The 27860-nt window shown below is 57.6% G+C and overlaps 2 protein-coding genes across 3 annotated transcripts in view; one reads left to right on the top strand and one right to left on the bottom strand.

The window, feature by feature from the left end:
* The first annotated feature begins 133 nt into the window (after positions 1 to 133).
* On the top strand, positions 134 to 26142 carry AOC1 (amine oxidase copper containing 1). 2 transcript variants are annotated; one of them, XM_053260373.1, is made up of 5 exons: positions 134 to 197; positions 3977 to 5530; positions 7157 to 7445; positions 8825 to 8957; positions 25792 to 26142. In XM_053260373.1, the coding sequence occupies exons 2-5, from the start codon at positions 3994 to 3996 to the stop codon at positions 25927 to 25929; spliced, it is 2097 nt and encodes a 698-aa protein (XP_053116348.1). In that variant the 5' UTR covers positions 134 to 197; positions 3977 to 3993; the 3' UTR covers positions 25930 to 26142. The 2 variants fall into 2 exon arrangements, with proteins under 2 accessions (XP_053116348.1, XP_053116347.1); XM_053260372.1 differs by lacking the exon at positions 25792 to 26142 and adding an exon at positions 9095 to 11526.
* Positions 16338 to 27860, bottom strand: part of KCNH2 (potassium voltage-gated channel subfamily H member 2) — an 82432-nt gene continuing 70909 nt past the window's right edge. The window contains exons 13-15 of the mRNA XM_053260364.1: positions 21616 to 21790; positions 20531 to 20729; positions 16338 to 17981 (exon numbers count right to left, since the gene is read on the bottom strand). Of these exons, the coding sequence (XP_053116339.1) occupies positions 17805 to 17981; positions 20531 to 20729; positions 21616 to 21790 (551 nt within the window). The 3' untranslated portion in view covers positions 16338 to 17804. The remainder of the gene's footprint in view (positions 17982 to 20530; positions 20730 to 21615; positions 21791 to 27860) is intronic.

Raw genomic sequence — 27860 nt, 5'->3', positions numbered from 1 at the left:
TCCTCCTCCTCCTCCTCCTCCTCCTCCTCCTCCTCCTCCTCCTCCTCCTCCGGGCAGCCAGCAGCTCCCTCCCCCCTCCAGGTAGGATAAGAGCTGCTTGCTGCAGCAGGAGAAGCAACAAGGGAGGAGCAGGAGTAGCAGGAGGAGGAGGAGAGCGCCCAGGAGGAGCAGGTGCTCAGCAGCCCCCCCCCCGCCGAGTGAGTGGCACCTGCTGGGGGGGCAGGGGGTCTGCTGGAGGGAGGGGGAGGGGAGGGGGGGCTCCAGGGCTGCTGCTGCTCAGCTCCTGGGGAGGGGGCAGCAGCATCCAGAGACCCCCACCCTGGGAGGCTGCTGGCCGAGGAGCCCAATGCCTGGGGAGCAAAGGGCAGCAGCAGGAGCACTGCCTAGGCTGGGCCGGTGGAGGGGCTTGGTGGGGACGGGGTGGGGGGTGAGGGGTGTGTGTGTGTGTGCGTGCATGCACACAGGTGCGGGGTGGGCTGGAGCGCCCCGCAGGAGTGGAACCAGGGAATGGCAAGGCCCTGGATCCCCTGCCCAGAGCTGGCTCACAAAATGACCACCGTCATGCAAAATAGTCCCATTAACAGCTTTCCATGCTGCTTTTCACCCCCCAGAGTTCTCAAAGTGGTATCCAGAGGGAAAGGAGTCCGGTCCCAAAGGGGCTCCATTGAAACAGAAACAGAGAGGAGACCCAGCAGCAGCAGCAGCCCCTGGGCCCCGGGGTGGGGGGGAGGCAGTTCTGCTAGGCTGAGCTGGGCCTGTGGCTCTCCCCACCACCACTGCATGCAAGAGGGCCCCCACCTGACCCGGAGCCCCTTTGGCCCAGCGAGCAGGGCCTGGACCCTCCATGCCAGGGGTTTCTATGGGGCTCCGGGTGGCAGAGAGCTGGCCACAGAGGGTGAAGCCGAGCAAGAGCAAAGCCCAGCCGCTTGCAGGCTTCCACTCTGCAGAGCTCTCTGGCAAAGGTCCGGCACAGATCCCGGTGGAATCCAGGCAGTCTCTGTAGCCCGCTCCCTCCTCCTCATGGGGAGTCCCTGCCAGATCCGTCCTTGGAGAGGTTGCAGCTCCCGTATAGCAAAAGGCCAGGCTGAGCACCAGGAAGGACAGGCACTCTCTCTTGCTGGGTCCAAGCCGGAGGGCCCATCTCAACAGGCTCCTTTCTCCAGCAGTCAGGGCCGACTCGGGGAGCGGGGTTGGTCCCCCACCCTAGCTGGGACGTGCAAAGCCCCAGCTCTGACTTGAGCAGCTGCACAGGTTGCTTATTCACCAGGAAGCCTCTCACACGTTGCTGTGGAAGCCCTTGAACTCGCCTCTCCTCCGGAATGGAGAGGCTGCATCCACAAATCAGCCAGATTGACCCCGGAGTCCCTGCGAGTTACTGGGGAGCAGTTCACACACAATTCGGGGTTTTCACTGCGCATTAAGAGTGTAGCCCGATTTATATCCGGGGTAAAAAAATCCCACTTTTTACATCATTGGGGGGGGACAACTTGGAGTTTGCAGTAAAGCCTCCCCGTAAACTCACAGTAAAGCCTGCTGGGTGTCCAAGTCCCCCGACAGGAAAGCCTTTTGCGGTGTGTCCAGCTGCCCATCTGGCTTGCCCAAAGCGAAGCACTTTGCCAAGCAGCTCGGCTCCTTGGCATACCAGCGCCACCTGGCCAGTGGCCTTGCTGCTGGGGCTGTGATCAACTGGAGAGATGGGCGGGAGGGAGGGAGCAGCCGTTTCTGGAGAATGCCCCCACCCGCCCCACCCCGTGTTCTTTGACCGTGGCTCTGATCAAAGCTCAAGGCAGAAGAGCAGAGGCCGCCTGGTGGCCGGGAGGAAGGGTCCGCCTCTTGGGTCCATGTCTGTGACAGCTCCTTCCCACCCCCCACCTCTGCCTTTGGTGTGAATCCAGGCAGCTGAGGTTTGGCATGCTTAATTGCCTCTATTGTTCCAGTGAAGTTGAAACTGGTCAGAAGAAGATGAAAGCCCACAGCCCAGATGGAAAGCTGGAGGCAGACCAGCCCCCTCCTCTTTCTTCTGCTTAGGGGTGGGGAGCAGGGGAGGGCTCTCTTTTTGATGGCTACCCACTTCTTCCAGGGAGGAGAACTGGTCTTGTAGAAGGAAGCATGAATTGTCACCTAAGCAGGGTCTGCCCTGATTTGCATTTGAATGGGAGACTACATGTGAGCACTGTAAGGTAAACCTAGAGGTGCACCAAGGTGATTTTGGAGCCTGGACCTAAAGCCCCCCCCCTGCTGCTGCCACCCCCTCCAGATAAGCTGGAATGCACTATTTTTTACACCGGAATATGCTCAGGGAAAACGTAAAACTTTTTATGTATGTGTGCATTTTTAGAAGAGATTCTGATTCTGAATAAGATACTTTCCATTGACTTGCAGAGAAATACCACATTTTGCATGGACAATCCTGCCACTTAAATTAGCTGAATGCACTGTTTTTTACACCAGAAAATGCACAGGGAAAGGTGGGATTTGTTTATTTTTTAATTTTGTTATATTTGTAGACGGAATTCTGAACAAGATACTTCCCACTGACCTGCGCTGCACATACCACATTTTTGCATGAGGGAGAAAAACAGTTAAGAACCTCTCCAGAAGGCAGGGGCAGCAGGGGAAGTGGGGAGAGATGCGCTGGAGGTGGCAGGAACCAGCTGAGCAGGCAGCAACTCTTCTTCCCAATCTTCTGGCTGTATTGGGCAGTCAGGCTGCAGCCAGCCCTCACTGCCTGCCTGGCCATCGCTCACACAAGTCACGCTGGCAGGCTCAGCCACCTGGCATGGAGTGGGTGGGCCACTCCACATGTGGAGGCCCCCCAGGCCTGCGGGGGGCTGGACCTCTGCCCAGAAGTCCAGTTCAACGAGCGCCACTGTCATATTCCCCTCAGGGGGTGGTGTTATGCAGGGTAGGGGTCCCTGCCCACCTCTACCAGAGCATCAGAGGGAGGCAGACACTGGAGGCCTGGTACATGTTTGACATTAATGTATATAACTTTTATTAAGGCAAGGATTGCACAAAGAAAGATATATTCTGCAGAGGGCAAAAATCACAGTAGCAGCAACTAAGACAAAAACCGCATTTCCATAGCAAGGCTGAATGATGCATCTCATTCACTCACCCATTGATACTTGCTCTAACTTTGGAGTTGGCCAGACTCCAAGAGTTAGTTGGTGCTCCGGCTTGGTCAGGACTGAGAAGCCCATCCTGGTTCGAGCTGGAGGCTTCTCTGCTTCAGCTCTCCCAAAGGGTCTCCTTTATCGGTGTCCGGGTCTTCCCGGCATAACCTTCTCCTGATCGCCCACTTCCGGAGGTTGGGGCAAAAAGAAGGCGCGTTTACTCAGCATGCTGGGAAGACCCCGAAGGGCCCGTCTGTGTCGGGTTGGTCCCACGAGGCCAGGCTTTGGCTGGCTGCCCTCCCAGGAGTCTCTTGGGACACGTGTCTTTCCCGGAGAGGATGGGATCCTTCGCTTCTTTGGGATGCAGATCTATATTGTTCCGCCAGGAACCTGCTGTTCCTCTGATCATGTCATGCTTTCTCTTTCCACACACACACACACGACTGATCAAGAACAAAAGTAAACGTTAGGCTACCATCACATCTCAGTGGAACTGTGTCATGCTTGAGCACACGGGTGATGTGGCATCTGGATTTCAGTAAAACTTATACCTCTGATTTTTGAGGCCTAAAGCAAATCCTTTCCATGACTATTACTGGGGTACAGATTTTCTAAACCGCCCCCACCCTCCATGCATAACGATGGGGCTGCTCTGGGAAGAGCATTTGCATGTTTGCCTGCAGCAGCTCTCAAGTCCCCTCCCTGGCGGCAGCATCTCCAATGAGACCGGGCTGAGAGAGACTCCTGCCTGCAACCTTGGAGAAGCCGCTGCCAGTCTGGGCAGGCAATCCTGAGCTGGCTGGACCAAGGGTCTGACTCGGTATAATAAGGCAGCTTCCTCTGTTCCTATGTCCCAGCAGGTGGTCCTGCAGCCAAGATGCAGCCCTCCATGGTCACCCTGCTGGCCACACTCCGCCTTCTGGCCTGGGCAGATGCCGGCCCTCTCCCACAGTCGCAGCACCAGGCAGCCATCTTCTCGGACTTGACCCCCACAGAACTGCAGGCGGTCCAGGACTTCCTGATGAGCCGCCCGGAACTGGGGCTCCAGCCGAACCCAGAGGAGACCCTGGCCAAGAACAGCCTCTTCCTGATCGAGCTTCTGTCCCCCAGGAAAAGCCAGGCCTTGCGCTACCTGGATGGAGAGGGCCACACCCCTCGGCGCCGGGCCCGGGCGGTGGTGTTCTTCGGGGCCGGCCCCAGGCCCAACGTCACGGAGTACGTGGTGGGGCCACTGCCTGTGCCCACCTTCTACCGGCCTCGTGGCCAGCCGGTGGCCTACACAGCCAGACCCATGTCCCAGCTGGAGTACAAGTTGCTCTACAGGAGCCTGGCGACGTTGCTGGCCCCTCTGAAGCGCTTCCTGCACGACGTCTCCGGCTTTGGGCTGGAGGAGGAGTGCAAGGCCCGGTGCCTGACCGCCACGGACGTGGCGCCCCGCGGGCTGGCCCCCGGCGAGCGGCGGACCTGGCTGATCCTGCAGCGCTTTGTGGAGGGCTATTTCCTGCACCCGGTGGGCCTGGAAGTCCTGCTGGAGCACAGGGAGCTGGACCCGAGGCTCTGGGCGGTGCAGAAGGTGTGGTACAACGGGCAGTACTTTGCCAGCCCGGAGGAGCTGGCCGAGAGGTATGCCCAGGGAGCCGTGGAGACAGTCCCCCTGCCTCCGCACCCAGAGGAGAGCCTCTTCTCCACCTTTGTGCCACGGGGGAACTTCACCGCCGGCCCCCCTACGGACGTGCACGGGGCCAAAGTCTGCGAGCCCCATGGCCATCGCTACTCGGTGCGGGGCAACCTGCTGGAGTACAGTGGCTGGAGCCTGGCTTTCCGGCTGCGCACCTCCACGGGCCTGCAGCTCTTTGACGTGCGCTTTAATGGCGAGCGCATCGCGTATGAGCTGAGCGTGCAGGAGGCCGTTGCGTTCTATGGGGGGGCCACGCCTGCCACCATGCAGACCAAGTACATCGATGTGGGGTGGGGCATGGGCTCCGTCACGCACGAACTGGCCCCCGGCATTGATTGCCCAGAGGTGGCCACCTTCCTGGATGCCCATCACCAGTATGACGCTGACGGCCCCGTCCGCTACCCTCGTGCCATCTGCATCTTTGAGCTGCCCACAGGCGTGCCCATCAGGCGTCACTTTGACAACAACTTCCAGGGTGGCTCCAACTTCTACGGTGGCCTGGAGGGCCATGCGCTTGTGCTGCGCACCACCTCCACGGTGTACAACTACGACTACATCTGGGACTTCTTGTTCTACCCCAACGGGATGCTGGAGGCCAAGGTCCACGCCACCGGCTACGTCCACGCCTCCTTCTACACGCCGGAAGGGATCCAGTATGGCAACCGAATCCAGACTCACGTGCTCGGCAACATCCATACGCATCTGGTCCATTATAAGGTTGACTTGGACGTTGCAGGTGAGTCCCGGAACAAAAAGGGGCAGGCGGGCTTCAGAACTGCTCCGTCTCTTCCCGCTGCTGCTCTGGGGGTTGTGGCATGGCATTTCTTCTGCAGAATTCTGGTCCTGGTTCTCTGGCTCTCCTTTTTCACCAGATGGGGACATGTGCAGGAATATGACTGAAGGATCCCCTAACCCTTACCCTACCCCCACCCACCCCACTTGTCTGTGGCCTGGAAAATGTGAAGGGGCAGACAAAGGGCTTGGGTCAGCCACACTCCTTTCCTCCAAAAGCGCCCTGTGCAAGCCCCGCCAACAACCCATGTGGCCCACCCAGCCAGCTCTTGGAGGACCCCAAGTGAAGAGATTGCCCAGCCTCCTTCACCAGGTAGCTTGTTCCAGGTTGCCAGGATGCCAAAGACACAGAGATGAGCATCAGCACATATGCCGTCCACACCCCAGGCACACTGCACAGACTTTGTGTTGATGCTCATCGCTGTGTCTTCAGCATCCCGGCAACCTGGAACAAGCTACCCAGTGAACCCCCGTGTTTCTCCCCATGTCCCCCTTAGGTGGAGAAAGGGCCTGGTCCCCTTCCCCATCCCCTTTCATTGTGAAGGGTCCAGCAGCCCCAAATCCCTCCAGGTTCACTCCCTGCATGGGGTCCATCTATCTTGTACCACATTTGCAGGAAAGGAGGGATAAGAATCCACGAGCCAAGAAGTGGGCGCCTGTCCTGTGCCAGCCCCTTTTGCCCTCGGCTCTCCTCAGCAAGCAGCCAAGCCAGCCTCCTCAGGGCCTGGGCAGTGCCTCTGCCTGTGGGGCAGCATTCAAGCTCCGCAGCTGCTGCTCTTCTTCCGGCCACCTTGTTGGACTAGCACCAAGCAGAGAACCCCCTTGGAGCTGGGCCTGGCCTGGCCCCGGAGGCCTGCAGACAGCCTGGCAGTGGGAGGCCTCTCCCTGGCCAGCCCCTCACCCCTGCCCCCGGCTCCCCTTGTGCCTGAAGCAGCTCACTCCCCCTCGCTGCTTCCTCTAGATCCTGCCCCACTTCTGCAGCTGAGCCCTTCTGGCCCTCCCTTCCCAAGTCCCCACATCTCCGCCTCCATCCCTTACTGGATCCTCACCTCTGGCTTGTTGGTGTATGGTACATCATTAAGCCGGGGGTGGGGTCAGGGTCGACCCCTGAATAAATGTAGTTTTGACCTTATGGTCCTCATTATCCAGCGATCCTCTAAGGAATCCCTTAACATCCAGGTGGATGCTGATAAGATTACATCAGAATTACAAACAACATCCACCAGATATCAACATTAAGGAATTGGAAGAGTCCCTTGGAGACTTTAGAGACCAACTCATTAATTTCAAAAACAAGAAATGTGTGCGTGATGAGAAGGATTATGACAAAGATCAAGGATATAAATGGCAGCCCAATAGTAGACCACCGAAAAGGTTTGTTACATGGAAACCCCCTATCAGTTCCTCGGAGTATTCCGATTCTGATGAATCGGCTCCCTCTGAGGAAGCGCAAAAGAGGAGAGTGAGGTTAGACAGACCGGTAGAAAACCGGAATGCTAGGGGGGACCAGTTTCTTCCCGGGCTCCCCTCTCCCCGGGGGCTCCCCTGACCCCCTGGCTCTCCTCCGCAGGGGCAGCCAACAGCTTCGAGACGGTGGACGTGGCCTTGGAGAACATCTCCTACCCCTGGGAGCCGAGCGCGCGGCTGCTGCAGCCCCGCCTGCTGCGCCAGCCCCGCCTCCGCGAGCGCCAGGCCGCCTTCCCCTTCGGCCGGCTGCTGCCGCGCTACCTGCTGGTCTCCAACCCCCGCCAGAGCAACGCCTGGGGCCACCTGCGCAGCTACCGCATCCAGCTCCACTCGCAGGCCGACCGGGTCCTGCCCCGCCACTCGAGGGAGGAGAGGGGCGTCGCCTGGAGCAGGTGAGGCTGGGCGGGGCTGGCCCGGGCGCGGGATGCCCAGACTAGCGAGGCCCAGGGGCGGCAGGGCGCCTCCCTCCCTTCCCCCCCGGAGAGGGCCCCTGCCAGGGTGCCCGTCCTGTGCAGCCCCTGGCGCAGGTGCGCCGATGCCCGGCGGTCGCGTGGGTCGCGAGCCGGACTCTGCCGAGCGGCTCAGCGGCCTTTGGGTGCGAGACTCGAGGAGGGCCGTTTCCCACAGCAAGGGGGGAGACGGCGCGCAGAGCTGTGCCACGCCCCCTCCACGTGCTGCATCTGCGCAGGGCCCGCGGACGCGGCATCCCGGCTTCTCTGGGAGGCAGGAGCCACCTCTGGCCCAATGCGCACTCCGGCCTCCGCGAGTGCCACGTTCTGGCTGGGGAGCCCTTCCGTGGCCAGGGTCTGGCCTTGATCCCCAGAAGCCCCAGTGGGCCGACCCCAGGTGCATCCCTGTTTTGCCCCACGTTTGGTCTTGGGAGGCCTCCGTTTTGCCAAGGTGCGCGGCAGCTGGCCTCCCTCAGCATTCCGCCTCCAAGTGGCTGGCTGGCTGGCTGCACGGGGTCTCTAGCGCCCCTGCAGGCCACTGGGGGGGGGGGGCACAGCAGGATGCACCGCGCCACACCCAGCGGGTGGATCCAGTCTTGGGTGCCGGGCAGTGGTGCGGGCGGGGCGGGGGCTGCTGTATGCCGCCTAGTCTTTTCCATGTCTGGCTGCTAGCAGCTTGTCCGAGGGAGCCTGTGGAGACGAGAGGGGCGCGGGGAGCCAGCAAGGGAAAGGCGGCCGCGCCTGGCTGCGAACACGCTCTTGGCGCCATCTGCCGAAGGGGGCTTTGTGCCTGCTGCGAGGGAAGCAGCTCGGAGACGAGAGCGGGGGCTGCACGCAGAGCCCCCCTTCCGCCCGGCGGCTGTCCAGACAGCAGGCTTTGCCGTGGGGCTTGCTGCGAGGTCGGGGCGTAATGGAGACTCCGAGGCAAAAATCGAGGAGGGGTGTTTTAAATTTACTCCGGACATAAGCCAGGCCAGGTCCCAAGATGGAAGGGGAAACCCCAATCGAGTGTGAAGTGTTCTCTGAAATACGGCACAGACTGGAGAGTAAATCTAACCCTTCCGATATGTGAATGCTCGCCCACCCTCCTGGCTTGGCTCCCCTGCATTCATGGCCTCAATGGTTCACCATGCGCCCTACTGCGGTGGTGGGGGGGAGAGGTTGGAGGGGGGGCTGCTCTGTGCCTGGACTTCCTGGGGCCCAGGCAAGAGCGGGGTGCTAGGAAAGGGGGCCCACTCAGCTCCCTGACAGGCTGGGGGTGTCAAGGGCTCAAGGGCCCCCCCGGCCCTTCTCTGCTGCTGAGATGCCCCCCTCCCCCGCAGATACCACTTGGCAGTGACGCAGCACCATGAGAAGGAAGAGACCAGCAGCAGCCTCTACACCCAGAACAACCCCTGGCAGCCCCCCGTGAACTTTGAGGACTTCCTCCAGAATGACGAGAGCCTGGAGAAGCAGGTGGGGCCCAGGGAAGGCGGGGGGGGGGAGATGGAAAGATGATGGTAGAGGAGGAGGGGGGCTCCAGGGACGGGGGTCCAGGTGGGGCAGCAAGTGGGATGGCGGCCCCATAACCAGAGACTCCCTCCGGCCTGCAGGATCTGGTGGCCTGGGTGACGGTGGGCTTCCTCCACATCCCCCACGCAGAGGACATTCCCAACACAGCCACGCCGGGCAACGTGGTGGGCTTCTCCCTGCGGCCTTTCAACTACTTCGCGGAGGATCCCTCCGTGGCGTCCCGCAGGACTGTGATTGTGCGGCCGGCCAGGCCTGGCAGCAAGGAGGGGGTGCGGATCCAGCGCTGGACCCCCAACAGCCCTGGCGCCTGCGTCTCTGAGGAGCCGTTCAGCTACAAGGGCACCTACGGCCAGGAGTAGCTGCCTCTGGGACGGACTCCCCCCCCACCCCCCCAGAGGCCACGTGGGGCCTGCAGTGCCGCCTCTCCCCCTCGGGCCCTGCTCCTTGGAGGGCGCTGGCTCTCTGCCCAGTGGCCACAGCAGCAATGGGTCCCCCGGGGGGAAGGGGCCCCGCTGAGCCACCCCTGCAGGCAGACCGTGCCCACAGCCTTGGACCCCACAGCGAGACCTTTCCGTGGGAGCAGCAGGCCTGGCTCCTGGGCACCCCGTTCCCTCACAAGGATTCTGATGTCCACTCAGTTAATTTCAGATCCCGCTCAGGCTGAATCCGGAAGGCCCCCCTCGGAATGCAGGTGGGCACACACTGCCTTGACGCTGCTGCCCAGAACAAAACTCATTCCTCACCCAGCTGGGGGAAATGAGAGGGCCCACTGCTGGACCCCCCCATTAATGCGTTCGGGAAGGTTTCGTAGGACTTTCCTGACATTCTATATGGCAACAGAGCAGAATCTCTCCCAGAACTTCAGGAAAGGGTTAGGGTCCCGACAAAGGAAGCTGGTTGCAGGCAGTTCAGGAGAGAAGAACTAAATGGTTTTTTTACACAGTTCAGCATGTATATGTTCACTGCCAACTGGTGGGGGTGATGGCCATCACGGCTGTTTAAAAGAGGATCAAATACAGTCATGGAAAAGGGGCAAGGCCCTCACCTTGGGGCAGGAAGCATGAACCCTCCCCTTTATTAAGCAGGGTCTGCCCTGGTTTGCATTTGAATGGGACACTACATGTGAGCACTGTAAGGTCTTCCTCTTAGGGATGGGGCCACAGCTCAGTGGAAGAGGAGCATCTGCTTGCATGCATGCAGAAGGTCCCAAGCGCCCTCCCTGGCAGCAGCATCTCCAAGATATGGCCGAGAAAGACTCCTGCCTGCAACCTTGGAGAAGCTGCTGCCAGTCTGGGTAGACAAGACTGAGCTAGATGGACCAAGGGTCTGACTCAGTAGGAGGCAGCTTCCTATGTTCCCAAGGCCTATCAATGGTCGTGAGTTATGCTGGCTAAGAGGAGCCTCCACAGCCATAAGAGCAGCCCTGCTGGATCAGGCCCTATCTAGCCCATCTAGTCCAGCATCCTGTTTCCCAAAGTGGCCCACCAGAGGCCCATGGGAACGGGTGTATCTAGGGGTGTGTCTAGATACACGGGCAGGGGTGTATCTAGGCAGGCAGGGCATGTGCCCTGGGCACCACTTGAAGGGGGGCGCCATTTTTAAAATAAAAATAAAAAATAAAAAATGGCCGCCGCAAATAAAATGGCCACCCTGCATGCTCAAATGGCCTCTGTGAGGCCCTAGGCCATGCCAGGCCTCGCAGAGGCCAAATGAGCATGAGCAGTGGCCATTTTGTTTTCAGTGGCCATTTTTAAAATATATATATATATTTTTAAAAATGGCCACTGCACATGCTCAAATGGTTCCTGTGAGGCCCTCAGCCCGGGATGGGCTGAAGTGGTGAACTAAGAGGCCTGCGGCGGGAGGGGAACCTTTGCAGACCCCCCATGGCCTTTAGGAAGCCCCCCCTGAAGGGGCTACAGGTAAAAAAAAACCATTTTTTAAATTGAATATAATGTAAGTCACTGTACACATAATCAGTTTGGCACTATGTACAGAGAATCAGGGCTTGTGAATACTGAGTGAAGCTTATGAGCTAGGATTGTATTCATTTGCTTTTACTTTGCTTCTTGTGATAAGTGAGTTAAATGTGATGTCTTAATAATATGGCTATAAATGGTGAGTTTGTCTTTGAATCAGTGTGAAATCCTTAGTATTAAGGCCATTGGGAGTTTCTTGCTCTCTTTCTCTCATTTTAACTGTCTTTCTGAAAGACTAGAATATATTCCAAGCAGTGATACAGTTTACTCTGCATAGCCTTTAATTATTTTCAGAGTATCTGGGAAAAGTCAAATTCCCCATTTATTTTTAAAACTGATGTAATAGCTATGCTACAATGCATAGTAGAGAATTAGACAGGCACTTCTGTTGAGTTTTCCAAGTACACCTCCACATAGTAATTGGGTATTTCATGAGCCCCAGCATACTGAAATTTGTCGTTTCCCAGCATTTTTTTTTGGTCTGGCTACATCGACTGCTAAATAGTTTTTGAAATATTAAAAGATTAACGAGCCTGACTTGTATTTTTGAGCTGATATTATGGTAGTAAAGTTATCTGAAAGATGGGTGTCAGATGCTTGGACAGGAGGGCGCCATTTCAGTGCTTGCCCCGGGCGCCATTTCCCCTAGATACGCCTCTGCCCACGGGCGAGAGGCTAACGCATGCGCGCTCTCTCTCTCCTACTGCGACTGCCCTGCAATTGGTGTTTGGAGGCCTCCTGCCTCTGAGGCTGGAATTGGCCTATTGCCGGAGTCGCTGGGCCGTGGGCAGCAGGACCTGGGGGGTGTCAGTCCAGAAGCCAGGACTGAGAGCGCCAGGTAAGAGAGGCACACAGGCAACCAGGAGAAAGCCCTGGCTGGATCTGGAACTGGCGGCTGGCTAGCACAGGGTTTGACCTGCGTCTAAAGACGTAAGAGCCGCCTTGTAGTCCTCTACTGGGTGCGCTACCGTTCTCCGCAGAGCCCGCACAGAACTCTAGGCAGCGCTGAAGCATCCGCCTGCAAAGGCACCTCGGTCGGCTCTGTGCCAGCAAGGGAAGCCCTTTCCGTCCTTAGGGAGCTCAGCGGCTCCTGCAGAGGAGCAGCCAATCAAACATGTTTTGCCAACCTCTTCGAGAGGACGTGGAAATGGGCTGGAACTTGCTGGCATGTCACAGCGAACGACGGCTCCCCCCTACGACTGGAGTCAGGGCTCACAACCTGAGCGGCCTCCCCCCACCCCCCCACCCCACCGGTACTATATCTCCGTTCTAAAACCCAATTCAAATACAAGAAAAGGAAGTCGGGGAAAGGGAGGTTTGAGGCCCGTTGTCCAGAGCACCTGCCTGGCAGACAGAAGGTCCCGGCTTCAACCCCAGCAGCACCTCCAGTTAGCCTGGAACCCTGGAGAGATGTTGCCTGTCCGAGCAGAGCGTACTGAACCAGGCGGCCTGAGGGCCAGACTCCGCACAAGGCAGCTTCATGCTTCCTTGAGAAGGTGGAGAGAGAGAGAGAGAAATCCGGGGGCCCCTTCCTTTGAGGCCGTTTGGCCTGGCCGCTCCCTGGATGTCCGCTCTGCCTGCAGCACGAGGCGCGTGGGAAACCAGGGGTCCGATCTGGTGCTCCCTGTTCTATAGGGCCACTGAGCTGCCGTCCACAGCTGATGCTGAAGGGCTCCCTGTTCTTCAGCTGGGCTAACCACCCACGGCCCATCGCACTCCAGGCAGGGGAGCGGGGAGGGCTCCTCTGGCTCTTGGGGTGGGCCTGGCCGGGGGGCTGCTGGCATGGAGAATGCCGGCTGCTTCTGCCCAGGCAACATCCCCAGGGACTCAAGGCACAGACGGTGCTGCTTCCATATTCTGATCACAGGAGGCCCGGATCCCTCCCCACCCTTGCAGAAGTCACAGCAGATTTGGCAGGAGTGGGTGGGTGGGAGGTTACCTGGAGGAAAGGGTGCGCAGGAGGCTGTCCCAGACCCTCTCTCTAAGTGCCACTTCTCTGATCTTCAAAGCATCTGCCTGGGACAGAAGAGGTTTTTCAAGCCAAGGAAGAGGTTTCCAAACAGGGAGGTTTGCTGTGTGACGAAATGCTAACCAAACGCAGGTGGGGCTGCCTTTCTACCCCACTGCCTGCATCTCACCCCTTCATTCTCACCCACCTCCACTGTGCACAGGTGTGGTGCCTGGAGATCACACGGAGATATGAACCGGATGCCTACACACACATTGTGGTGTCTTCAGAGGCGCTCCTACCCCTCGACTTTGGGACTGGAGTCCAGGGCCTCCACACCCCCTGCCCCCCACCCCCAATCCTCTTTAGTCTGTCCTGGGTGGTGTGGTTTGTGCCACGTTTTATCTGTGGGCACATTTTATCCTTGCGTTTTAATCCTGCAATGTTGCATGTGCATCACAAATAACTAACTGTATTTTCCTGTTGTAGAAAAATAGCGCCAGCTATTTACGTTTTCAAAATGGTCCTAGCAAGCTAAAGCCTTTTCCTGCTCAACAGCGTGTCATCTGGAGAGTGGCCACTGTGGGGAAGCAGAAGTGCATATGTGGGGCTGGATTCTGCATATGCTTAGAGGCACTCTGGCTTTGGGCAAATTATTTGGTTTTGCTGACTGAACTCAAACTGCTCAACTCAATTTTTAACAAGTTGTTCTGGTAAGAACTAATCTGCCTTCTTTCCTTTCACTATCGCTACAACTGGACCTAATTTGGTTCAAATCGGTTAGGTGGTTCACAAGTTAAGCCTCTTGCACCTCAAACATTCACACATCCATCTTGGATTGGGGTGGATGACATCACCACAAACAACACCACTGAGGTGTCTCTATGTGTCACTCACTGCGACTGAACCAAATTTGGTTCAGATTGGTTAGGCGGTTCACAGGTTAGCTTACTTGCACCTCAAAAGTTCATGTGTCCACCATCTTGGATTGGGGTGGATGACATCATCACAAACGACACCATTGAGGTGTCCCTACAACTGTACCCGATTTGGTTCATATTGGTCCATTGCAAAGTTGATAGTGGGACACACACACACACAGAGACAGACGGGCACACGGATGGAATGCTGGGTGATCTCCTAAGCCTACTTAGGAGAACAAGAGAGCCAGTGTGGTGTAGTGGTTAGAGTGCTGGACGAGGACCGGGGACACCCGAGTTCAAATCCCCATCCAGGCATGAGACTTGCTGGGTGACACTGGGGCCAGTCACTTCTCTCTCAGCCTAACCTACTTCATAGGGTTGTTGTGAGAAGAAATGTAAGTATGTAGTACACTGCTCTGGGCTCCGTGGAGGAAGAGTGGTGTGCCACACAGTTTCCAGAAGCCACGATCAACAAACATGACTTTCTCACCAGTTAACAAGACCCTTAGCACTGCTGCATGCTGTGCCTCTCCCTAGAGGGCACAGAATCCTAGGGGTACCTGCAAGGGACCCATCCTCACGCCTCTCCCATCGACAGTCCTCACAGCAAAACCAAAGCCAGCCTCTGCTGAGCCCATTGGGGGGCACCAATTGCCTCCGTTGGAGAGGCATGGATTAAAGCATGTTTGGCAAAGAGAGCCGCAGGAATTGGGGAAGTGGACAAAGTCTGAGGGGAATGAGACCTCCCCAGCTATTGGCTGAAGTGCATTGGCCTGGATGGATGGCATTTAGCTGCCCCCCATGGGTGGGCCCAGTTGGGGGAGCATCTAGGGCTGTGGGGAGATGTGAGGATGGAAGCAGAGCAACTGCAGGGCCCAGTAACCAATTCCTTGGACGGATAGATGAAGAGGAGGAGTAAATGACCAAGAATCATGGACAAATGGGATGTGGTAGGAAGAGTGTGTGTGTGAGAGAGAGGGGTGTGTGTGTGTGCATGCGGGAATGATACCACCACTAAAACAGCATCCATCCGTCTTTGCCTGCCTCCACTTGGGTGAATTACTTTTTGGGTGGTTGACTGCTAGAGAGTCCCGCTGGACCAGACCGTGGACCATTTCAAAGGGCCAGCTTCCCCTGGTCAACCACGGCCAGCTGGAGGCTTCTGGGGAGCTCCTGCTGCCTCCTCAGCCTGGAGGGTCTGTTTGGCTGCCCAAGAACCCCCCTCCCCGCTCTGTCCCTCCCTGTGTCTCAAGGCCATCACCACATCTAGTGGCCGTGAAGGGAGGCGCTCTTCTCCCTGGACTTTGGGGCCGAAGTCCGGGGCCGCCTCCACCCCCCTGCCCCCCCAACCCCCTGCTGTCTGTCCTGGGCGGTGTGGTCGCCATGCCGTGCCAGGTGGCCAAGTGTGACTGTGACCGCTGCTTTCGAGGCAGAGTGGGGAGTGAGGAAAGAGAGAGGTGGGAGGGGGAGATCTCCAGTGGCCTCTTGAAATGTCTCTGCTCACCCACACCGTCAGTCAACCCGGGTCTCCCAATGGCGGCTTTGAGTCTCCGCGCCTGGGAAATTGTGGCAGGTCTCACCAACTGCGGCCCATCTCTCTCTGTGGCTTGGCGAGATTACTTTTGCAATTTGGGGGGATCATTTTGGGGGGTCCCCTTAACTCCTCTTACTGACTCCTGATGATTTGGGGGGATTTTTTCCTATTTTTAAACTGTATTTTCTGGCCTCTCGTGACCACGATCCCCCCCCACCCCGTTTGCCATTGATTTGCGAATTTTGCCTTGAGGTTTCCCCAGAATGGGACTGTATTTGCATAAATCTAGCTGGTTTATAGTCTTACATTCTTGTGAGTTCAGTTACTGTTTGTGCCCTCAAGAAATCATTAAAAATATTTGGGGTGTGTGCCTATAGGGGGGATGATGCTTAACTTGTGTGTGTGGGGGGGGGCGGGGGGCTCCAAAGGCCTTTGGGCCCAGGCTCCAAAATTACTGAAGTGCACCCCTGGCGGTGAATCCCACAGGGTAATTCTTCAAAGAAGAAGTGAAGCTCCGGCCCTTCCGTCTCATGGAATGGGGTGGGATCACCCGTGCTCGGTGGGTGGGGGACTTCTGCCCACTGTCTGCATGCTAGACCTGATCCGACGAACCCCTCTTGCGGTTCCCCCCACTTGTCGCCTTCACTAGTGAAATGAACAAGGCCTAACTGTAGCCTTTCCTTCAGCCTGCCACATTCCCAGCACTGCCATCTCCTCTAACCCTGCCCACAGAACTCTCCACGGAGCCAGGGGCCCAACTGCTAGCGGGGCCGGCTCCTCCTTGGGCATGGCCTCCCCCCCCCCCGCTCCACAGGCTTGCAGGAAGCAGCTGGCCCCTCAAGCCAGCAGCCCCACACTCTGCCTGCACAGTTGGGGGGTGGTGGGGGTGGTCCCCCCCGTCCTTCCCATGTGGGTGGGTGAAAGAAGCAGGGCAAGGCAGAGACCCAACCGGGAGTTTATTGGGCATCGGTCACTAATGCTGAGTACAGCATGCTGGGGGGGGGAGGGGAGGGGGGTGCCACATGCATTCAGACCTTGGAGACCAGCGGAGCAGGAGGGCGGGGTGCCCCCTGGAGCCCCCTGCAGAGCAAAGGGGAGGCAGTGGGAAGGGCCTCTCCCCCCTTCCAGGGTGGGGCCAGGGAAGGGGGGAGCCAGAGACCCTTTCATTCTGCTTAAGAGGAGGGACTTGTGGCGGGGGCGGAGGTGGCTTCCAGCACAGTCCCCCCCCCCCCCGCTTGCCTGGATTCTTGCCCAGCTAGTAGCCAGGAGGGTGAGGAGAGGAAAGCCAGGAACCCTCTCGACTGTACATGCATTGGGATAGCGGGGGGGGGGGAATGCTCCCTCACCCGCAGGAAACAGTGAGGCAAGAATGGCGGTGCAGGAAGGCGGCACCATGGCGCTCAGCACCCCCAGGCTTACCTACCTACCAGGAAAGGGGGTTGGCCACAGCCTGTCCTCCCCACGGGGGCCTCCTCTGTGCAGGGGGGGGGAGGAGCAGGCCCCTGTCATGGGCCTGGAAGGGGCAGAGGAGTCCTGGCCCGGTGCTGACGCCAGAGGCCTCCCTCCATCCTGTGGGCTGCCCTCTGCTCAGGGCCTGCTGTGCAGTGCCCCCTTCGCAAGCGCCCCAGACTCAGCCTGCATCCCTGCAGCCTCACCACGTCTCCAGGAGGGCCAGGGCAGGGAGCACCAGGCCTCGTCCACTCAGGGAGAGCCAACTGCAGGCCCAACGCCGCCCCCCCTCCACACACACACCCCACACTTAGACAGCAGTTCTCTAGGGATGGCTGGTGAAAGACAGACCAAAGCAGACGGGGGGTGGGGGGAGTGGGCAAGGCATGAACCCAGAGCAAGCTGGAGGGGGGGGGCTGTGTGTGGACCCCCTCCCTTCCACCAGCTGGCTCTAGGCACACAGGCACAAAGACACACAAAGGGACACTATCTGCAAGTGGGTCGCCCCCACAGAGCTCCACGCTCCTTCAGGCCCCCCCCGCCTTGAGCCCTGCCCCTCCAAGCTCAGAGACTTGGGGTGGGAAGAGCCTCTGCATGACCCCCCACCCCTCCCCACCATGGATGCCGCTGCACGATCCGCTGGTCTCAGATGATATGTCTGGGGTCACAAGGGAGGGATCCTAACCCTTATCAGCACATGATGAATGAATGATGATTCAGTATTATCACGGTTCCTGCAAGCAGCAAGTCTGTCCATGAAGAGTCCCTGCCAGCCAATCAGCTGGGGGTCACCACGGCGATCGGCCCGCCCCTGTTAGGCCAGCTAACATCCTCGGGGCCCGGGGCCGCTGCCATCGCCCTCCAGCGTCCCCAGGGCTCACGCTGGCCCCGCCCACAAGAGGGGGCCCGCTCCAGCTCCCAGAAGGCCCCTCGGCTTGGGCCTCGACCGGCGGTCCATTAACTGCCTGGGTCCGAGCAGTGTCTGTGCAAGTCCGTGGCCAAGTGGGGGGACGCCGGAGGCAGCTGTCCGGGCAAGGAGAGGCGCCGAGGGGCCGGGAGCGAGGGCTCCACCAGCAGCACCACGTCAGGGGGCCGCCGGGCAGGGTCCGTGCATGGCGCCGGGAGCTCCGGAAGCTGTGGAGGGAAAGGAGGCCTGGCGTCAGCGCAAGAGGGCCAGGAGAGGCCAGCCCCACAGAGCCAGAGGCTGCTGCGCACGCTGGGAGGGAGCCCGAGCCCAGCCCAGCCTGGCTCTGCTGAAAAGACGCTCCGGAAACAGAAGCACATCCCAAGAGCCCGGCTGGATCAGGCCCAAGGAGGCCCCTCTCCTGCAGTGCCCCCCCCCCACAGAGCCAGATGTAGGGCATGTGTCCCGCCCGTTGAAGGGGCCTGCCTGGGATATAGCTCGGTGCCTGACAGACAGAGGCCAGAGTGGAGAGAAGGGGGAGATCCGGGAGTCTGGGCCCTTCAGGCAAAGCCCCGGCCACCACCTCTGTGTGCAGATCCATCCGCTGCTTTTCAGCACAAGTTCCCAAAGCGGCTTACAGGGAGAAATGAATGAATGAATGAACGAATGAATGAGATGGCTCCCTGTCCTCAGAGGAACACAAGACAGAGCCCAGCAGCAGCCACCAGAGGGGTGCTGTGCTGGGGCTGGAGAGGGCCAGTTGCTCTCCCCGGCTCCGTCAAGAGGACCGCCCCTTTCGAAAGGGGCCTCTTGGCCCAGCGAGCTGCAGGGGATACTGCCAAGTGCACCCCCACCGCACCAGGAAAAGCGGAATCTGCTGCCAGGCTGGGGGGGGAGGAGGCAAGGGGAAACCGCCAGCCCCCCCTCCCTCAGGGAAGTGCTCTGTGTGCGGATCCCGCGGTGGCAGGGCTTGCTCCTCCTCCCTCTCAAAGCCTCCGCCAGGGAGGAAGTGGGGCCACATCGAAGCCGCTCCCTCTAACTGGCTTCAACCCGTCAGGGCTAGGGGTCGGATTCTGCCCCACTTCCTCCAGCACAGTCTGGAAAGCGGGTGAGCGGGGGCGTGCAGGAGGCCCCCTCCCGAGGACCGGAGCTGTGGAGATGGCTCTGCGGCCAAGGACGGTGCTGCCCGAGGGGCCCACACGGACCTCCGACCTTGCCCGGGGGGGGGGGGGCTAAAACCTCCTCCGGGATCCTTTTTGCGGCCACCCCCCGCCCTTCAAGACAGAACTCGACACCTTCTGAACGCCCCCCCCTGCCCCCCGCAGGTGTGAAGGGCCCAGTCGCTTGACCAGGCATGTCTCAAAACAAGAACCCTTTGCATTATGGGAAAGCAAGCCGGCCTGGGCAGGGGGAGCCTGGATCGTGACCCTCAAGTCGAAATCACTGTCCGGATGCCGTGAACGGCCTTTTCGAAGTCCAGCTTCTTACAGAGCAGGAACAGGGTTTGCAGGCCACGGAAGGTCTGGAGGGGCGTCTGATCCCCGCCACAACCGGCAGGCAGCCAGCCAGGTCTCTAGGCTGGGAGGGGCTCAGGAGGCCGGGAAGGGGCAGGAAGGGTCGCTCAGCGGTCCTCCAGATGTCTCCTTGGCAAGCAGGGCCTTCCCAGACAGGCCGGCCAGGCGGGGAAGCCCGAAAAGCCCAGGGGAACCCGCGGCTGCTCCACCCTCCTGGCATCCCTCTGCTCTGGGACCCAGCAGCCTGGGGCCACTGAGGGGCTCCGCCCGGCCAAACGTGCTCATTTTTTTCCACACGGGGGGGGCTTCGTATGGGGTGGGGTGGGGTGGGGCTGGGGGTAGAGAGGCAGGCCTCTAGGCAGCCTGGCCCCAGGAGGAGGGAGGACCAGCAGGCCGCACCGCTCCTGGAAAGTGCCCCGGTGCCCCGCAAGGGAGCTGGCTTTGTCAGGGCTTGGGCGGCAGCCTTTTGCAGGAGCTGCCCTCTCCTCGGGACCATCCAAGGCCGCCCCACAAAGAGCGCCTTGCAGTAGTCAAGGGGCAGTGCCACTCCGGTGTGGCGGCCCAGCCTGCCTTCTCCAGAAAGAGCTGCAGCCGGGCACGAGCACTCCTGGCCAATGTTCCCTCGAACAGAGATCCCGGCTGTTGTTGACCACAACTCCCAGCATCCCTAGCGGCAACGGCCTTTGGCTGGGGATTCTGGGAGTTGTAGTCCACAGCCTCTGGGAATCCCTGTTAGAGGGAAGACTGCTCCTGGCCAGCAGTGGAGATCTGGCCTCTCGGGCGCTTTCCAGATTCCACCCGGCCAGATGTTCCATGGCACTTCCTGCGTTGTGACACGGCCGTCCCTGTGCCGGCTGCAAGGGGCCGCCCACATTTCCGACGCCGCCTTCTTTCGGGTTTTAGCTTTGCGTCACAGTGCTACTAGGCTGCAAGTGCGTCGCAAAAAAGGAGCTGCATTCTCCTGCTGCAGGAGTCTGAGATTCTGGGGGCCGTTTTCCATACAATCCTGCCAAGCCGAAATATCCCCCCCCCCGGAAAGTGCCCAGGTGTTCAGAAAGCGGACCTTTCGAGGAAGCCCCGGCCCCAAGGCCGTGTGGCTGGGATGGGCACAGGGGCTGCTTTCCTCTCAAGCAGGCGGGGCGGTCTGGGGGGGGCCTCCTCGCCCCCCACCCCCGCAAGGACCCAGCAGCCTCGGGGAGCGAGGGAGCTCCGAGTGCGTGTGGCAGTCCTGGGCCCACAATCCGTCCCGGGGGGGGGAAGCTCACCTGAGTGGGGGTGTGGAGCCCCTGGGCCTGGGTGGGGACGGCAGGCAGGGGGCGCTCTCCTGGGGCTGGATCAGGGCCTGGCGGTGGCGGTGGCGGCAGCGGAGACGAGACTGTGCTGTAGGCGGGTGGCACCAGCACCGCTTGCCGCTGCAGGAGCTGCAGGATGGCGGCCACGTCTGCGGTCAGGCGGCTTTCCAGCCTGTGCGGGTGGGAGAAGACGGCCGGAGTTGGGACGGGGGGGCAGCTAGCCCCACACCCCTGCCTCTGACCTGCCCAGGGAGCAGCTCATCCCCGCCTAGCGGCTTCCCTGGTGCTCCCCGGCCACTGGGCCGCCCTGGCAGGATAGGACCCACCGAAGGGCTCCAGCCTGCCCTCTGCTCTGGAATGGCAGTGCTCAGCTCAGCGGCAGGGAGGCTCCCTGGGAAAGGCACTCTGCACCCCCTCAGAGGCCCCCTCTTCCTTGGGAAGACTGCTCCATCTGGTGTTCCGTGCCTGAGCCTTGCGGAGTCCGGCCCCTCCACGGGAACTCCAAGGGCAGAGAGCCCCTTCCTGGCCACCCCCGGCTCCCCTCCCCACCCCATCACCAGAGAAGCTTCTGCTAGGGGCCTCCGGCCACGGGGCTCCAGGGACATGGGGAGTGGCCTTGCGCGGAGCCAGACCGCGGTCCCTCTCGCTCAGACTCCTCTACCCTGACTGGCAGCGGCTCTCCCCGGCTCCAGGCAGGAGTCTTCTTGCCCAGCCCTGCCTGGCGATGCTGCCGCCAGGGACGGAGCCTGGGGCCTTCTGCCTGCACAGCGGGACTCTGCCACTGAGCTGCGGCCCCATCCCGCAAGGAACACAGAAGCAAGCAGGCAGTGCCTCTGAGCATGCGTGGGGAGGGGGATGTCATGCACACTGGCCAACCCTGGAGCTACAGAGCAGCAAGCGGGCCTCCAGGACCCCAAGGGGGGGGGGCCTCCTGCAAGCTGAAGCCCCAGAGCCTTTCTGGGGGCAAAGAGCCGCCTCTCCAGGCTGCGGAGTATCCGGACAACAGGACCCAGGAGAGGCTGGGGCAGCCCCCTCCCCCTCTGCCGTGCACGCAGTACCTGTTGAGTTGTTTCTGAAGCAGGTCCAGGCGACATTCCAGCTCGCAGCGGTGCCGCCGGCTCATGGGGCTGCTGGCCAGGGGGGTGTTGAGGGTGGGGTGGGCAGGGAGGGTGTAGCGGGGCTCATGGCTATCGCCCCAGAAGCTGAAGATGTTGGACATGCCTGAGAAGGCCCCTGCAGGAGGAGAAGGGGTCAGCCCCAGTCAAGCAGCCTGCGGGACTGCCTGCCACTGGATGCCCCAATGGTCACTAGCTTAAAGATCAGATACACGCATGGCAGGAGGAAGAAAGGTCTCTCCGTGGCCATTAGCCACTGAAACAGAGTCCTCCACCCTCGGAGGCAACTTGTCTTGGACTCCGTGAGGCGGAGGACCAGCGGTGCTTCTCTCTCCCCCCGCCCACCCCTCTTCCTTGCTTTGTTGGGCCACCAGGGAGACACGGGCTCCCAACGTTTTTAAACAAGTGCACCCCTTCGGTCACAAGCCTTCAGCTCAGGGAGCCCACAGAGAGAGCCTCTGTGTGTGTGTGTGTCGGGGGGGGGCATGCACACAGACTTAAATGGCACAGTCACGAGCCAGGCTGCTCCAGGCACCGGCTCACACCCAGCACACTAAGTTACTCCGGAGTACTTCCACCGGGGGCGGGGGGGACTCCCATCTGAAGCAGCACAATAGCAGCCTGGGGGGGCGGGGGGGGCGGGTCCCCCCAGCTGGGACCCCTGGTCTGCTAGAGCCTGGGAGCCCGGAGGTGGCCAGCGCAGCCTTGGAGCTGGCGGCTCAGCTGGGAGAAGCCGCCATGGCCCCTCCCTTGGGGGTGAGGCTCAGGCTGGCACCCAGGCAGCTGGCGGGGGGCGGAGGGGCGCGTCTCCCCCTCACAGGCTCTTGCTCAGCTGCCTGGTCGTCCCTGCCAAGCCCTGTGAGGGGGTGCCTGCCAAGGGAAGACAGCACCCGCCCCAGAGAGCCCTCGCGCACCCAGCCTTGCACACGGATACACCTGGCGTGTGCATGCGCACCGGGGAAAGAGAGGGCGGGCCGGCAGGGAGTTATGCTGCCGCCCCCAAGGAGCCTTGGAAAACGGAGCGCCGGTGGGGGGGGGCAGAGGAAGCGCACCCTCCCCCCCTTCGCGTGTGATCCCCCCCCTTCGAACCACCCCTGCCCAGTTCCGTGCATATCCCTGGCTGGGACCCTCCCAGATGCTTCTTTTTAGACGGAGAGCCCCTCTCTGGGGCAGCAGGGGAGCCCTCAACCACTCGGAGGACTTCTTTGTTTTGGTAGGAAAACAGCACAGAAAAATTCCTCCTCCTCCTCCTCCTCCTCTTAATGTCCAAACTAGCTAGTCACGAGGAAGCACCACTGGACTCAATAAGACAAGTTAGTCATGACTCATTTAAGCGCCGTTATTTTCAATGGGACTTAGTCAGGACTAACTTCGGATACTTATGGATTTATTAGATTTATAAACTGCCTGACATAGAAATGTCTCCAGGTGGCTTACATAACATTCAAAAAATTAAGAACTAACAATTAAAAACGTTATAATTTCCCCTTATGGGCTATTTCACCTCTACAGGATGAGTTGTTTGATTTTGAAAAAGTAGCAGGATAAAAAAATAAATCTTTTTAAATCAGAAATTTTGTGTACTGGGATCAGCACCAGGTCTCAAAAGGGCTTCGGTTTTATCAAAGTCTCTATAAATAATTGTTACTTGGGAGTGTACATTTCCAGGAATCTCTCAAATCTTAAACATTTGAATTTCACTCCAGTATTAAAATCTATTAAAAGAAAGATTCAGAAATGGGAAGGGATTAACTTCTCTTGTTTGGAGAAAGCAGCAGGCCTTAAAATGTAACTCTTTCGGGTAGTGAAATTCACAATGGATTGTGAGGAGCTCCAAAAGGATCTCTCCAAAATGGAGGAGCGGGCGACAAAATGGCAAATGCAGTTCAATGTTGGCAAGTGTAAAGTGATGCACATTGGGACGAAAAACCCCAACTTCAAGTATACGCTGATGCTATTCGAGCTTTGGTGACGGACCAGGAGAGGGATCTTGGAGTCATAGTGGATAGCTCGTTGAAAGTGTCGACTCAATGTGCAGCAGCTGTGAAAAAAGTCTGTGGTCTGGTCTGTGGCTGTGAAAAAGGCCAATTCCATGCTAGGGATCATTAGGAAGGGGATTGAAAATAAAACGGCTAATATTATCATGCCCTTATACAAAACAATGGGACAGCCACACTTGGAGTACTGCGTACAGTTCTGGTCACCACATCTAAAAAAGGACATTGTAGAACTGGAAAAGGTGCAGAAGAGGGCAACCAAGATGATCAGGGGCCTAGAGCACCTTTCTTATGAGGCAAGACTACAACACCTGGGGCTTTTTAATTTAGAAAAAGACGACTGCAGGGAGACATGATAGAGGTCTGTAAAATCATGCATGGTGTGGAGAAAGTGGATAGAGAGAAACTTTTCTCCCTCTGACATCACACTAGAAGCAGAGGTCATCCCATGAAATTGATTGCCAGGAAATCTAGGACCAACAAACGGAAGTAGTTTTTCACACAACACATAATCCACTTGTGGAATTCTCTGCCACAAGATTTGGTGACAGCCAACAACCTGGATGGCTTTAAGAGGGGTTTCGATCACTTCATGGAGGAGAGGTCTATCAAGGGCTACTAGTTGGAGGGTTATAGGCCACCTCCAGCCTCAGAGACAGGATGCCTCTAAGTACCAGTTGCAGGGCAGTAACAGCAGGAGAGAGGGCACGCTCCTTTCAGCTCCTGCCTGTAAGCTTCCAGCAGCATCTGGTGTGCCACTGTGGGAAACAGGATGCTGGACTAGATGGGCTTCCTTGGGTCATCCAGCAGATCCAGCAGGGCTGTTCTTATGTTCTTATGAAACGTCTTAAGGATGCTGACCAGTGTTGAAATTAATTATTGGGTTAAGATGGAAGTTTATGATCAATACTCTTATAGAGTTAAAAGTTTGTCTCTAATACCAGATTGGATTATTAAGTTTAAAGCAGCAGACAATCCTTTTCTGCCACTTTCAAAATTTGCCCAAATGGAGTTGGGCAAAATGGTATAAGAGTCTAGCGCCCCCATATTCCCCTCTCATTCCATTTTTTTGCCACCCTAAATTTGATGGATTGTTTACATCTCCTCGACTGATAGAAGCAACTGATCTGGAAGTTGCCAGATTAAGTAACTTTTATCAGTGGGGAAATCCTACCAACCTAGAGGCTATAGGGGAAAGTTTGGGTCCCTGCACTGTACATGGATACATCTTTTATGGTGCAGATCCTTTATTTCCACGCCAGATATAACAGCACAAGCTAATAGACAACTAACAAAATTTGAAGTACTGATTTCGGAAGCCCCAGACACCCTCAAGGGTGCGGTTTCAAAATTATATGATCTGATTATAAACCACACATTTACCTACTGCCTAGCCTTAAAATGTCTTGGGAAAATGACTCCCAACAGGAAATCAAAGATCAGGAGTAGAAGAACAAACAGAAATAGAAGCCAGTTACTTCCTCTTTTGCCCAAATTAAAGAGAACTTTCTCAAAGTTTTCCATAGATGGTACCTGCTTTGCTGGAGTGCTTGCGGGATGAAGTGTTTGCTTCCTTCATCTTTGGTGGACTTGTCCTAGAGTCTCATCCTTTTGGACAGAGGTATTCACAGAGATGTGCAGGATTACAAACCAGAAAATAGGATTGTGCCCCCAGCTGGCATTAGTAAATGTATTTTCTGGGGTCAATATAGATGCGACTTTAAAAAAAATGGGTTTCTGGAAACTGCTGCCAGCCGAGCTGTAGGCAGACATTGGAAAAACCAAGCCATGCCGATGGATATCTGGTACAAGAACCTCGGGCACGTCGCGGTCTCAGAAAAGTTAACTCATATTATTCGGTCCTGTTCAAACCAGACTACAAATAATGCTTGTTATGTAACTGGGTCAGATTTTATTCTTGACACTAATGGGGAAAATTACGGTTGTTTTCCTACCTTAATAATATTAGTGTTTGGATGGATTGACTAATTGGGGTTTCTTGTATTAGGTTTTACTGTGTGTGTTTGGATCAGTGTTGTTGAGCACTGTAAATTTGTTTTAGTAAAGAGATTTAAAATTTAAATTAAAAAACCTTTACACTTTTTATTTTTATTTTGCCCAGTTCCATCGGAGGGAAAGGACTAGCATGGAAGCAGCCATAGCAGAAAAGTGGCAGCCAAATCTGGGAAGGGAGGAAGGGATGGAAGCAGAAGCAGATTCCCCGGACTTGGAGGCAGAGCAGGCCCTGTGTGCTGCCTGACCTTGAAGCCAGGGACCAGACCTTTCCCCACCAATGGCCAGACATGCAACGTCGGAACTCAACTGAGATTTTTTAACAAAAGGCAGTACGTAAATGACTTGAATAAATACTGAAACTGAATACCCACCCTGTGCCAATGTGGCTGAAGCAGTAGCAGCACAGCCCCCACAGCTCTATCTGATGAATGCCAGCCTGCAGGCAGCACAGCTCTCGCTAACCTGGGGGCGGGGCGGGGTGGGAAAGAAAGGCGCAATCTAGTTGCTGGGAATCCGGGGCAGCTGCTGGCAGGCCAAATCCCACTTCTGAAGAAACGAGGCTTGCTCAGCAGACCTGCTCCTCTGCAAGAGAGATATTGAGGCACTTTCCTGAGCTCTGCGCTGGCCAGCAGGAGTCCCACACAGCCCCCTTGGGTGGGGCCATTTTCCAGCCCCCCCCCACGTCTGCAGCCGTGACCCTGAGGGGCTTGCTCTGTTACAAGGGGGGAGATCCTCCCCATGCAAGCAGCAGCAGCAGCAGCAGCCGGGCCAAGCCTGGGGCCCCACAAGAGTCCAAGAGGCTTGGGCGGCATGCTTCCCCTCCCAACTGGAGACCAAGCGGCATTCCGGCCAGGTGGCTCTCTGGGCCGCCAGCTTGGGGGCCATGGCAACAGACCCTGTTTACCACAGTGGCCCACCAGATGCTGCTGGAAGCTTACAGGCAGGAGTTGAAAGGGGCCTGCCCTCCCTCCTGCTGTGACTCCCCTGCAACTGGGACTCAGAGGCATCCTGCCTCTGAGGCTGGAGGTGGCCTGTAGCCCTCCGACTAGTAGCCGATGATAGACCTCTCCTCCATGAAGTCACCCAAACCCCTCTTAAAGCCATCCAGGTGTTGGCTGTCACCACATCCTGTGGCAGAGAATTCCTCAAGTTGATTATGAGTTGTGTGAAAAAATATTTCCGTTTGCTGGTCCTAGATTTCCTGGCAATCAATTTCATGGGATGACCCCTGGTTCTAGTGTGATGGGAGAGGGAGAAGAATTTACCAGGCATGATTTTATAGACTTCTCTATGCAGATGACACTGTCATTCTCTCGCAAATGCCAATAGGCTTAAGAAGAGCTTTACACTCTCTTGTCAGCTATTATGATGAACAATCTTTAGAAATAAATGATACCAAAACGAAGATACTGGTGTTTGTGAAGAGACCAAAGATCCAGAATTGGTCACTGTATGGGCACAGTTTAGAACAAGTTAAGTACTGCTAAGTTCGCTGGTGCAATTCTACAGGCCTCAGGTAGAAGGTGCGCACAGAGAGAACAGGTAACGCAGATTGCACCAGCTAGTCCGCCTTTCCACCGCTCTAGGGGTGCTTAGTTTGTCCCCTCTGCACGAGAACTTTTCCCCGCCAAAGTTCGAGCACAGTTCCTATGGAGCTCAACTTGGCAGGTATTCCAACTTCTCCAAGGTGGAATCCATGCAGTCTACGTTTCTGAGGAGTATTTTCCAAGTAGCCTGGTGTGGGCCTAGTGCTGTCCTTTGTCTGCAAGCAGGACTGCTTAAAGTGGAGGCCAGAGTATGGATTAACATCTCTGAATTCTGGCTAAAGCTGGTTTCCCCTCCCCGAGACCTCGTTCCTTCTGTGCTATTGGACACTTTCCCCTTGGGATGGAAAAGAGTTAGAGGAGAGGCTGCACTACTGTGCCTTCTCTGCCCCTGCACGGAGATCTATGGGCTATGAAAATGCCAGGACGAGCCTCAGACAATGGAGTGAGAAACTGACCAGGGCTCCATTCCTGCTGGGGTCTATTTGGGAAACCAAATTTCGAGTTTCAGCCCTGCTAGATATCTTAAGTCAATCCCAGTGGCAAAATACTGCCGAGCTTTGATGCTGGCACATTGCAATGTTTTACGAGCAGCAGTTCTGGAAGAGAGATATTAAAAATCCCCTATAAA

This window comes from Hemicordylus capensis, chromosome 6, assembly GCF_027244095.1.
Source record: "Hemicordylus capensis ecotype Gifberg chromosome 6, rHemCap1.1.pri, whole genome shotgun sequence".
Classification (NCBI taxonomy): Eukaryota; Metazoa; Chordata; class Lepidosauria; order Squamata; family Cordylidae; genus Hemicordylus; species Hemicordylus capensis.
Note: the sequence above shows the minus strand (reverse complement) of the source record. Positions and strands in the feature narration are given on the sequence as shown.